The sequence below is a fragment of the Podarcis bocagei genome, assembly GCF_964188305.1.
Source record: "Podarcis bocagei genome assembly, chromosome: 10".
Taxonomy (NCBI): Eukaryota; Metazoa; Chordata; class Lepidosauria; order Squamata; family Lacertidae; genus Podarcis; species Podarcis bocagei.
Genome location: NC_138135.1, coordinates 50,286,475 through 50,300,111, shown reverse-complemented (window position 1 = coordinate 50,300,111; position 13,637 = coordinate 50,286,475). Strand labels below are relative to the sequence as shown.

The following is a 13,637-nucleotide window of genomic DNA, read 5'->3' as shown; positions in this document are numbered from 1 at the left end:
GCCCCCGTGGCCACCTACCCCCGCCTCGCCCATTGGCTTGCCTCCCTCGGCCCCGCCTCTCTCCAATGGCCACGGGGGTGTCTTGCTCGGCGCCGTCGCCTTTTTTCAGGAGGTAGGGAGGCTGGACGGGGAGGTGGGGTCGGAAGCGGGCAAAGAAGGAGGGGAGCTCGTAGCCAAAAGGGCTGCACCGGCCGGCAAAGGGCCGGGGAAAGTTTGGAGAGGAGAAACGCACCGTCATGATTTCCCGGTGGAAGTGGCAGGATTAGGGATGGCGAAGCGTAATTACGCACGAATTTCGCTGGGTGAGAGCTTCGGGGATCGATCGGAGGAAATGGGAATCAATTGGAATATGAGAAAGAGAGAGAGAGAGGGACCATCATTCATAGGCATAGATTTGTAGGGTTACGGGGTGCAAATCCACGGCTTAGGGGGCGCAAATTACTTGCCTTGCCCCGGGTTAGGGGGCGCAAATTACTTGCCTTGCCCCGGGTGCTGACAACCCATGCTACGCCGCTGGATGCACCAATTTTTGGAGGAGGAAAACAAGAAAAAAAATATTCTGAATCTCAGAAGCCAGAACAGCAAGAGGGATCGCTGCGCAGTGAAAGCAGCAATCCCTCTTGCTGTTCTGGCTTCTAGGATAGCTGCGCAGCCTGCATTCACTCCATAAGACACACACACATTTCCTCTTACTTTTTAGTAGGGAAAAGGTGAGTCTTATAGAGCAAAAAATACAGTCATTACCACTGACTATGGGAGTTGGGAATGCAACAATACCTAGAGCAGCAGTTCTCAACCTGTGGGTCCCCAGATGTTATTGGACTACAACTTCCATCATCCCTGACCTCTGGCCTTGCTAGCTAGGTGTGGTGGGAGTTGTAGTTCAACAACATCTGGGGACCCACAGGTTGAGAAAGGCTGACCTAGAGGCAACCAAGTTGAGGAAGGCTGGGAAACAATACAGTGGTACCTCGGGTTACAAACGCTTAGGGTTACAAACGCTTCAGGTTACAGACTCCGCTAACCCAGAAATAGTACCTCGGGTTAAGAACTTTGCTTCAGGATGAGAACAGAAATCATGCGGCAGTGGCGCGGCGGCAGCATGAGGCCCCATTAGCTAAAGTGGTGCTTCAGGTTAAGAACAGTTTCAGGTTAAGAACGGACCTCCGGAACAAATTAAGTTCTTAACCCGAGGTACCACTGTACCCTTCTTGAGGTCTTGTGTAAGATGCCAGCCCAAATCCAGCATCAAGAGTTACACTATCAGAACCCAACATTCCACGCTCAGGAACAGACTCCACAGCACAACTCACCCATTAATACTGCCATTTACAGAGGCCACTCCCCTGTTCCACCTGCAAGAATGCTTGAAGATTTAAAATGCTATGAAATACCTGCAACTCCTTTGAAAATGCAGTGTCAAGATTAAGATCAAGTTCACTGTGACATAATGTCACAAACATGTGAAAGGGAGTCCAAATCATTGTTTCAGTCCACTTGCTCACAAGCTCCTTTTCAATGACTCAAAGTCGAAGACGACAATGAGTTTCGAAATAAATCCCATCCAAACAGCATTTTATCATAGGCATTCCAAAATCTCACAAATAGATGCAAGTCTCTTGATGTAGTTCTAACGGGGGCAGTGGGACCTGCAGAAAAGGCTGCATTGTTGAGACATTTCCAAAATATCCTCTAGAGCAGGCATGTCCAACAGATAGATCATGACCTACTGGTAGATCACTGGACGTCTGTGGTAGATCACTGGCTCCCCTCAACAATGATCAATAACTTTGGTTCCCCTAAAGAAAGCTCAATAACTTTGCCCTGCACCCCTAAAAAATGTGCCTTCCTCCTTCCTAAAAAAAAGCTCATCAACTTTGACCTGAACCCCCCAAAAGGGGGTAGATCACTGCCAGTTTTTAACTCTGTGAGTAGATCTCAGTCTCTTGGAAGTTGGCCACCCCTGCTCTAGAGCAGGGAATCAGGCAAGACAGAACAGGATCTACTGGATAATTTTGCAGTAGATTGCCATGGGTTTCTAACTCTCAACTGTCTAACAGTAACAACAATCAAAAAGTCCATTCCTCCTTCTAAATTAGCTGCTGGAAAAAAGACACTTGGAGGAAGAACAAGGGGTCTGTTTTGTGTGAAAGGACTTGTGAGCTTGGTTCCAGTGTGAGTACAGGTTTCTGGGTTAAACATGTGATCAGAGGCACCCTTCTTCCTGACTCCTTAGCACATAGTTATTCACCTGAGAAACTATTCTGTGTCTAGTCAGGCACCAGGCACATTTTGCACTCAACTACCAGCCACTCGCAACCAAGTGAAGATGCCTGGGTGCCAGGACAGCACATGACATATCCACCATCTGGAGGTACATGCCTGGGGATCATTGGATCTTGACTGTTTGCACACACTAATACCACATCCTGTAGAATTTTATCAGTCATCTGCACAGTCAGTATGAATTTCAGGAACCAAAATGCTTTCTCTGTGCAGCCTGAGCAGAAACAATGAACAACACTACATCTAATTGTTGTAGCTTCACTTACTCCACCCACCCACCCTACTGCCCTGCTCATAGCTGTAAAGAATATTCTTATGTTATGAATGGTCTGTGTCACCACTAAGAAAAAAAAGGTAGGAACAGGCCAAGAGATATGGGGACTGTCCCTGGATAAAGTGACTTTTCTCCTTTAAGTTCTTAAAATACTGAACCTAGCTCAAGGTTGTCATCTGTTTAACTGAGAATCAATCACAGTCAGTCCATCATTTGAAAAATAAGACATATCACATAGGGAATATGACACATATCAGCCACTTCCATCACTTACATATTCCAGTCTGCAATGATAAAATGATTGTTTTAACTAGACATTTTATTGTTCTTCTAATGGTTATTTCACATTTGTAAAATGTGGCTCCATCTTTTAAACAACTGTGCAGAATATTTTGAAGTTTTCAGCCCATGCCACTGTGCAAAAAGTCAGTTTTGAGTCCCAGTTCAGTCAGTCTTAGAAATATAAGTGGGACATGGGTTGTGCTGTGGTCTAAACCACCGAGCCTCTTGGGCTTGCTGATCAAAAAGTTGGCAGTTTGAATCCCCACAACAGAGTGAGCTCCTGTTGCTCTGTCCCAGCTCCTGCCAGTTTGAAAGAATACCAGTGCAAGTAGATAAATAGGTACCGCTGTGGCAGGAAGGTAAATGGCATTTCCATGCGCCCTGGCTTCCATCACGGTCTTATGTTGTGCCAGAAGTGGTTTAGTCATGCTGGCCACATGACCCTGAAAGCGAGAAGAGCACTGCAACCCCATAGTTGCCTTTGACTGGACTTAACCGTCCAGGGTACTTTACCTTTTTACCTTAGAAATACCACAGTTTTGAATATATGAAATATTCTGACTGTCACTCAAATATGCTAATATAATATGGCAGCTGATTACCAGTTTCAAAGAACTACTGCGAGCTGGAGAGATACGGTGTCATGAATAAGTTTTACTACTGGGTGGCACAGTATTTACTTCATGTAAATGAATGCCAACACATAAACTATAATCATGAACATTGTTGGTGAACTGGAGTTTCTCCACTGCTGCCATCACGATGGGCTCTAAAGTGAGCTCTCATGTTGAGTCAGATTCGCTTTGGCGGCGTCTCCCTGTTTCATTGCCCACAACTCCCTGGCAAAGCAAAAAATCTCTGTTCAGTGGGAGTGAGCATTTAGGAGCTGCTGTGTCAACTGCCTAACTCCTTTCCCCACAGAACAAGGGCTTTGATTGTAAACTCTCCAAGACTCTCAGGAATCCATCAGCCTATGGGGTGGGTTATCCAAATAAGCTCACCACCCCACGGCAGACTGCGTGTCTAAATCTCACTGGGAAGTGCTCCAATCATGACAACAAAGAGTGTGCTCTCCCATTTTTCAAACCAATGCATTCCTACTTAGCTATCTACCACTCGCTCACATACATTTTGGTAAAACACACCAATTCATAATTTTATAACAAACCTCCACCATGCCCCCTTTATACTTTCCCCCCAAACCAAAATGCCCCAAACATTCGAGCCTTTCGTGCTCCAATGCAGTCATTCCCATACAGATTCTTTCCTTATCCCTAGCCTGTCATTTTCTTTCTTTTACAACCCCTACTGTACACTGGGTAGACACTTTCAGTGAATTATCCCAACATTCAAAACACTGTTGATTGTTTTGGATGCCAATTCCTATTTGCCTGCACCTGTTCAGCTGTGGTAACAATCTCTCTCTCTCTCTCTCTCTCATATTCACAACCAGTTCAGACCTCTTCAGAGCATGGGAAGATTTTTTTCTGTCCCAGTGAACTTACTTGCATTAAATATAATGTGCACTTTCGTTCACTCGGTTTGGAGATACCATTCCAACATTCTTGACAATCTGCTTCTGAATCCATTCAGGAACTATCTGATAATGTGGCCACTTCATTACTCATTCCATCTTCAAATCATTTAAAAAGTAAGTTTAATAGCACTGGTACCATTTGGATCCTTCAGAGTCTCAGCTGCCTCCCGTCTCCCACAGAAAATTTATTGTGTGACTTTTCTTCTACCATTTAACAGATACAGAAGAGGATATGTTAAATTTACACAGGAGCTCTTGGTGCGAAAGTATGGATTTCCAACAAAGCTTTTGACGATTTGCCAATAATATAACAGTGACAGTTTATACAGCTTGCTAATACTGTCAGAGGACTCCTAAAGATGCATGAGGTAAAGTTTCACACTTTTGTTATTTTCTGCATCTCCCTACCTATGAATGCAGAAACCATATAGGCTTCTTTGTGCACAATTTGTGTGCACAAATCTTGCCCTTCCAGTGTTCAAAAGTCATCCGCAAGTTTTCCATTGCTGTATTTATGTAGATCTTGGTTTTAGGCTTTATTTTACATTTAAATTGTCTTATTTATTGAAGCCACCCAGAAAAATCTTATATTCAGAAATGGCATAGAAATTCTGTAAATAAACACATTAGCGTAGGAATACAAAGCTGATGCTTTATGTGTAAAACATCAGGCACGGAACATCACTGATTCCTCTCCATGGTAAAGAAAATTCAAATATTGAGAGCACTGTAAATAATATTACAAATTCTCTGCTGCTTAAAAGCTACGTGTCCTTTAAAGCCAAAACAAGTTAGCTGGCAAAACCAGGGAGAACCATTACTAAGCATTATGATGTTTTAGCAAACAAGTTCTTGGCAAGCTATAGCCTCCTGTAAAGTGATAATTTATATAAATATTGCATTACGTGGCTAAGCATTCTTATAGCCCAATCCTAAAGCACAGTACTTTGAAGAAAGCTAAAGCTATCATCTCACAATTCATATTGATTACTTTTTGTCCTATCCTTAAGTGATGTGGCATTAAATTGGTGCCCTTTGCATTTATTTGTTTTTTGAAAACAACGTTCAATTAAAGACCTTTCCGAGTGGACCAAGTTCAACAACCACCCTTGCATAACCTCCTCCATGTGACAGATGGAAGATCTATCCTTGTGTGAGCAGCACATACTACAGTGCAAAGTGTGGAAGTGACTCAGCAGGGTTGATGGCAACGTACCTCGTCCCCCTCAATGAATTGCTGGACTGTCTGTTCATAGAAACGACTATGTGTTTATGGGGGGGGGGGGGAGAGAGGAAAGCTGCACTCTGGGGCATATCTGAATATCTTATTACATTAAACAATAATAAGACCACAAAGCAAATAGTTGCCTTTACCTAGATTAACACATCCGCAAAGGTAAGTGTTTCACATAGCTACAAGATAAAATTCTATAAAGAGAAGGCCAGTCCAAACAAGGCATTGTTAAAACACCAAAAACTTGTGAGTTATGATACTAGCTTGTTTAACTAACCAGTTTGCTTAAAGCCACAATATCTGGTTCAAACATAATGCTAAGCCCGGTTTCTTCAAAAATGAAAGTAAACACTGGACGAGTCCTTCTATTTGCATGTAGGGAGAGGTATGATTCTCATTCAACTTTTAACTTTCATCGCCACAGAAAACCCTAACATTGGATACAAACAATAGTGATTAGATTCCTTGCTTTCTTTTTCTGTTGCTGATAGCACCATCAAAATAACTACTAATACATTTAACTCTAACTAATGTACTCTAAAACTTGGGTGTTTCTACACCACATGACTTTGAGACCAAAAATACAAAATCCTAACTGGAATCCAGAGCTCTGGAGCAGAATCTGTCAGTTAGACAAAGCAAATAAAATATATGGTTGAGCCTACTTATTTCTATCTGATGCCAAAATCATCTTTATGAGTCAGTGGAAATGTACAGCTCTTTACTAAGTTAAAAAGATTGGAAGTTGTTAGGCTAAATAATGTGAAGAATCACAATAAACCACTTTGATATAGGATCTATCAACGGTAAATGGTTAACGACTAGTGTACTTAAATGTGAGTAAATACCTTTATTATTCGGTAGGGGGAGACAGTTGAACAAGTACAGATTTTAGACTCCTAAGTGTAAACGGATCTGCTTAAAGTTTAATGATGGAAGGGTAAAGTATTAGTAAATTCCCACTTGTCTCCCTTATTGAAAACTATAACAAAAAGAAGACACTAGTGAGTGTTTCACCCAGCAGGTGTGCCACTTTCTGAACTGCACTTCCAGGCTTTCTTCAGCATACAGAGATGATATCTGGAAAGCGCAGGAAGCTCAATATTGCTTGGCAATGGGTACTTTTGTTTGAAATCCATTGTCACTATTCTTCTGCAGCGCTTCCCATCATACTCCATGCATTCAATGTTTTTCGTTCACATGGTGTCAGATTATCTTGCATGAATAGGGAAGGGCTGTAGCTCAGTGGTAGAGTTATCTGCTTTGCATGCAGGAGGTCCCCGGTTCAATCCCCAGCATCTTCAGGTAGGGCTGGAAAAGACTCCCTATCTGAAAGCCTAGAGAGTCACTGCCGTTCATTGTAAACACAACAGTGGTACCTCGGGTTACATATGCTTCAAGTTACATACGCTTCAGGTTACACACTCCACTAACCCAGAAATGGTGCTTCAGGATAAGAACAGAAATTGGGCTCCGGCGGCACGGCAGTAGCAGGAGGCCCCATTAGCTAAAGTGGTGCTTCAGGTTAAAAACAGTTTCAGGTTAAGTACAGACCTCCGGAACGAATTAAGTACTTAACCCGAGGTACCACTGTATATGATTCAACCCAGCCAGATTCCATGTAGCACATAGGAAGGCATGGCGTAATGATGCAAGATGCCAAGACATTACAAAGTTGACTGGGGGGGGGGCAGCACAATCCAACTGTTCTAGTGAGGGTACAAACAAAAGAAGGACAAGACAGTAGGAATTATTCCAGGGAAAGTGTCAATTATGACTGACACTCCCACCAAGGTGATTTTTGATTTATTTATTTTACTTTTGTGGCTGTATATTGTAAACCACCCTGTGATCCTCAGATGAAGGGTGCCACAGAAATTTAATAAATAAAAATAATAATATGCTATGTTATGAATAATATGCTATGTAAATAAATAATACACCATGTAATATTTACACAACAACATCTACATGAGAAAACACAAAAAGCCACCTAATGAAAGAAAAAAGTCTCCTGGTTCCTCACTATTTTCACAAAATTATTCTTGCAGCCAAGTAGTTTTACAGGCTTACAGTTATGCAATGCTACACCTACATCCATTCAAGGCTGGAGATCACCACACAGCAGGCCTGTGGTATAGAGAAGTACTGTCTAGGCACCAGCTTTCTGTCTTTCCAAAAATAATGTAGAAACCATGCTCACAGAAGAGTAACAGTGCAAATTTGGGATACTGAAGTAAATAGCAAAAACTGCATTTACTTCAGGAAGGTCAATACTTTGTCCTAAAGCTATTATAATCTTAAAAGCATTCTGTCTCTCAGGTTAGTGCCACCAATTTTAATTGGATTCACTGATGAGCCTAACAGTCTTAAAGGGGGGGGGGACCACTCATTAGGGGCATTACAGTTTATCTTAAAGATTCAGAGTAAAAATATAAACATTTTTTTCAGTCTAACATAAAAGAAAGGAAGGAAAAGAACAAAAGAAAAAGAAAACACCATCTCAATTTATTATCTGGTTACAAGGAAGTCCTTAGTAAAAATTCTGCAGGGTCACATTCCCTTACTAATACTTCAACAATACACGTTCACATATACATAAAACGACTCTTCCCCCCCCCCCAGAGCAGACTTGAAACAAAGCCTTTTCTGTTTTGCCACACAAAACTGGATGATCATTACAAGTTTCCCGAGGAATAAAACCAAATGCCTAGCAGCAAGGAATAACCATCTCTTGTTACAATACAGAAAAGGGCGGACAGATTGTCAAAGCTTAATAGAACTCAATTCATCTCGTTGATAAAGCAACTACAAGAGAAGTTGGTCTCCCAGGCGAAGTCTTCAGTATAATGAACTAGCATGTACAGTAAGAATTTGTGATTCTTCTGCAGAACCCATACCAATAGTGGTAGAGAGGGGTTTCTGATCTAGTCTTTTGAAAGTCACTGGGGTGAGATTTTGTTTTCTACAAAACCCAACTTCAATCACAAACAGAACATGGAAGGTAATAGCTACATGTCCCAATAAAGTACACAGAAGAGCAGTTCAACAAAGTACAGTATCTAAAAATTGGAGGGCATTTCATAGACATACACAACAATCCATTTGACGCAGTGTTAGAAACTCAAGATATATAATCTAATCGCCAAATAGCACCTTAAGCCTAGGTTGCAGTCACCACAATGGAATGTCTAGGCGCCATTTTTTGTTTGCAGTGGAACTTATTATTAGTAGTATTATTATTCATCATCTCATTTCTATACCACTTTGCATTTTAAAGAACAAATCTCAAAGCAGTTTACAACATATTAAAACATCAAATGAAGCAATCCAGAATAAAACAAATTCAAGCTTCAAGGAAAATATTTCAGATCCTCCTCTAAGTGACATTTTGCTTTCCCCAGTTGCCAACCTGGCAACCATAGATCTCCATGTGGTCACAAATGGACCCGTGCCAGTTGCAAAACACACCTGGTACCTGGCTAATTCTTAGGACTAAATTTCATTGCAAGTGATGTGGTTATCTTTCGAGTGAACGTGCATAAGTCTCTTTATTCCCCATCCTAGAGCCTGCAATGAAAAGCAAGGAAATAATCACATGACATATTAAGAGTACAGTGGTACCTCGGTTTACGAACTTAGTCCGTTCCTGAAGTCCGTTCTTAAACCGATTCTGTTCTTAAACCGAGGCGCACTTTCCCTAATGAGGCCACCCACCGTTTGGTTTCCGTTCGTAGACCGAGGTAAAGTTCGCAAACCGGAACACTACTTCTGGTTTTACGGAGTTCATAAACCAAATCGTTCGTAAACAAGACTGTTCTTAAACAGAGGTACCACTGTACTTGGGGTAATTCCCAGTAACCTGTAAAACAAAGAGGGGGAACCTGCAGCCCTCCAAAGGATAGGAGTCCATCTCCCATCAACCCTAACCAGCATGGCCAATGGTTGGGGACATTTGGAGTGCCACAGCTTCCCCAGCTCTGCTGAAAAAAGTCATCATCGTCCAAATTAACCTAATCCAGACTACATATAAACATTGACTGACTCCTTGTGCTCTTGATAGCAACACAAACAGTCGTACGACACCCACATTACACTGAATTTGTGCAGGTGAGATCTAAAGCCCTAACTTCACTGCGGTCAAGTGACACTGTTCACCGGTGAACGTAGCAAATATATGATTTATCATTTCTGGCAGCAATATCCCAACACACACAAGTCCCAGTGAACTCAGCGGGACTTATTCTGAGTTCTAATTTATCTATTTCTTCTCAGTGAGGGGAGATATGCAATCACTGCTCTCATCGTATTTAATCCTGCAATGCTAAGTTAAACTGTAAGTAAAATTCCAGTGAAATTTAATCATATATTTAAGTATCCACTCAGATGAGGACTTAAGTGGTTGCTTAACCTCTGGATTATGCCAAAAATGATTCTTTTGGCTGCTGGCCATCACTAAGCCCTTTTCAAGGAAACAACAGTGACATGACAAAGTGAAGTCATGAACCATAAGCAGCTACTGAATTGACCAGAAAGTTCTTCAACCATTAATCCTGCAGCATTATATTGAGAGATTGGCTACTAACTTCATTAGACAATGTGTTCCTTCTGAACTGGCCAACAGATCTTTTTATAGTTTGCTCCTTTTTTACTGCTTAACCATTGGAGTGCCTTCAATTTATAAATAAGCATTATGAATGGAAACAAATAAGACACAGCAGTAAGATTCAATTTGGTTATAGCTGAATGCAATGCAGCGTACCTAGCCTAGACCTAATAAGGAGTTGGACAGGATCAGAGATCATCCTAATCTGCCTGCACAAACTTCATCACAGGTAAATGCTCACTTTTATTTGTGTCCAGGGCTGCAGTAACATAATCTGTCCCAAAAACATCTCCTGGGGGAGGGTGAAGCTTTCTGCTACCAGTTCAAAAGCTGCAGCTCCCTCCCATCTTATCAAAATATGCACCCCTGCAAACAAAATCCACATTTTATTTTAGGAGATCACTGCTTCATTGTAAGCCTTCCACTCAGATGTTAAAAGCACACAATAAGCACAAAAATAATATAATGTGACACTTAAAACTGAAGAAGTTTGGAATCTGGAGAAAGATATATGCACGAAAAGCTACTGTAGTCTCCTTCATTCCACCTTCCTGAATCCTGCTTCCACAGCAAGAGAGTGATTCGTGTGCAGGGAGGATGGAAAATTTTGAGAATGGAACAGATCAATGACACACACTCCAGCCATCATCTTCGCAGCACAGGCCTGGAAAAGGGGGTGTGCGCTAAATGCCAGCCTCCCATTACCAAAACAGTAAGATAGCACCCTGTCTCTCTTTCTCTCTGCCTCCACTTCTCCCCATACATTCACAACACTTCCTAAACCCCTTCCGCATCAGTAGAAATAAACAATCCAGAGACTTGCAGTACACAGATCTACGGCAGAACAAAAATGCTACAGTCTTTGGGTGAAATCTGCACATGGGGGGGGGAGAGACTCAAAGGGCAAACTTTCTGCTTTTCATTTCCCTTCCCTTTTAATAACCCCATCAAAATTACTAGACCTAGATGAGAAAATCTCAAAGAGACACATGGAGTTGCAAAACCAGATGGTGCATGATGCACATGACCCGGTCAAAGATAAGCACTTTATGGCTACAGCATTATGTACGCTTGCATCCAGGAGTAAGTCTCATTAAAGTCAACCGAATTTATTTCCAAGTAAATATTTACAGAGTCAGGCTGTACGTCTGCGCACACCCACTTGGGAGTGAAACCTACTGGATTCAAGAGGATTGGATTTTATATCAGATAAGTTGAAGTACACAGGACTTAAAAGCAACTTAACTTTTTACACCCACTCAGAACAGACAATGAAGAAGTGAAAGCTGCCCCAAATCACCTGTGGGAGAGTATTTGACCAAACCAACCCAGCGCATAACATAAGAGGACTTAACCCGAAGCAGCATTTCTCAAGGTTCCACCCCAAACACCTGAAGAGCAGGGCATTGGGGGTATGCACAGAGCACATTCCCATAACCACAAGTAGTGAATTTTGAATTGAGGAATGAGGGAGGAGGCATCCAAAGGAAGATGACATACACACAGCCACACTACACGAGTCCACCTGCGACAGGATCGACCCACAGGGTGGCTGACCATTCCCTCCCAACAGAAAACCTGAAATAGCTCTTTCCCCTCGCCTCCACGCCCCCCATTTCCAGGGCTGAGTCAATCGCGACAGCTCAGCCCGTAGAGCATGAGACTCTTAACCCTCAGGGTCGTGGGTTCGAGCCCCACACGTTGGGCAAAAAGACCCCCGCATTGCAGGGGGTTGAGCTAGATGACCCAAGTGGTCCCTTGCCAACTCTACGCTTGTATGCTTCTCCCAGGGTGATGGGAGAAGTTAAGGCTATATCCATCCAACCCCGGTTCGGAAAAGGAGTGTGCCGGGCTTCCTCCAGACGCTGAGGTTCAGGCAGGTGATCCTACCCCGGCCTCTCCCCCCTTCCCGGCTGCAGCAGCGCCCTTGGAGAGGGGACGTGGGCGCGCCTCCTCTCCAAGGCGCACCGGCAGCCGAAGGGGGGACGGGACGCTGCCGGCCGTCCTCCTGCTTCGGGACCCGGCGGTTTAAGGGGGGTGGGGATGGTCTGTGCCTGGCTACTCACTCGGCGTATCCCGTGGTCCAGGGCAGGCGCTTGGTCTCCTTGTTGAGGATGAGGATAGGCCGGGCGATATGGTCGGCGGAGCACTCGACCTCGTCCGGAGACAGAGCCAGGAACTCGGGTCTGCCGTAGGGGAAGCGCAGCGGCAGGTCCATGCCTCCTCCACCACTACCACCGCCGCCGCCGCCTCCTCCACCTCCTCCACCACCGCCGCTGCCGTGATCCGAGCTGCCAGCCATGATGCCTCCCATGAAATTGGCCACCGCAGACTTCACCCGAGTCAGCATAGTACTCCTGCCGCCGGCCGCACCGGCGGGGCCGGGGGAAGCACCATCCAGCTCGCGCCGGGAGGCAGGCAGGCAGGCGCGCAGGGCGGCGGCGGAGCGGCGGCGGAGGGGCGGAGGGGGAATCACGCGGCTGAGACGGCCGCCGCTGCTGCTACTGCTGCTCCCGCCGACGCGGCCAGCGCCGTCCCTGCAGGAGAGGCGCTGCTGCTTCCGCAATGGAGGAGCCGCTGCATGGAGCAAAGCACGGTGTTCAGGGGCCAGCGCGCAGCCACAGAGCCCCGAGCTGGACGCCGCGCCGTCGCCGGGGAGCGCTCCTCATGGCGGGGGCGTCGAGCGGGTCCCGGCTTCTCCCTCTTCCTCCTCTTCTTTCCCTCAGCGCGGATTGCCGAACTCGACCCGAGCGGCTGCTGCCCGCGCCGAGTCACGTGACGATAATAAAGCTGGCCTCCGACGACGCGGGAACTTCCTGCTCCGCGAGCTGCAGACGCAGAGGCAGGCGGGGGACTCGGCCCCGAAGATCCTGCGGCAACAGAGACGCCTCTCTCGCGCGCCCTCTTCCCGTGCGCGGCTTGGCGTAGCGGGAAAAACGCGCTGGAAGATAAAGGGGCGGGGAAGCAGAGGAGCAGGCGAGGAGGTCTCCTGCAGACCAAGGAGACGACAACATCACGAGGGACGTTGCTCTGGGACAGTTTTTTTTGGGGGGGGACATAGAAGCCTCCCCCCACTAAAATATTTGAATGGGCCGGCTCCCCTACCCCCACGTCTTTCAAATTAAAGATTGTTTCAAATTTGGTGGTGCAATGGCATACGTAGTAAAGAGTAAAGCAAGGCCCTTTGTATGATGGCACATAAGGTCATCATTTGTTTGTCTCACTTTTAGTACAGGAAATCTTGGGGAAATGTGGAGGGGCATTGCCATTCAAATGGGGGGGGTGCCGTGTCATGTGATTGATTATGCGGGGCAGTGCTTGCCCTGTCCCCCCCCCCATATTTTAGTCAAATTGGCACCCCTTGTGGCAGACCTACATTTTGGGGGGCCCTGAACTGTTAGCCCCATGGCAAGCAGCA

At 44.9% G+C, this 13,637-nt stretch overlaps 1 protein-coding gene across 1 annotated transcript in view; it reads right to left on the bottom strand.

Annotated features, from left to right (window-relative positions):
- PPM1H (protein phosphatase, Mg2+/Mn2+ dependent 1H) overlaps window positions 1–13,305 on the bottom strand; it is an 82,360-nt gene extending 69,055 nt beyond the window's left edge. The window contains exon 1 of the mRNA XM_081211688.1: window positions 12,286–13,305. Within this exon, the coding sequence (XP_081067814.1) occupies window positions 12,286–12,569 (284 nt within the window). The 5' untranslated portion in view covers window positions 12,570–13,305. The remainder of the gene's footprint in view (window positions 1–12,285) is intronic.
- Between the last annotated feature and the right edge of the window lie 332 nt (window positions 13,306–13,637).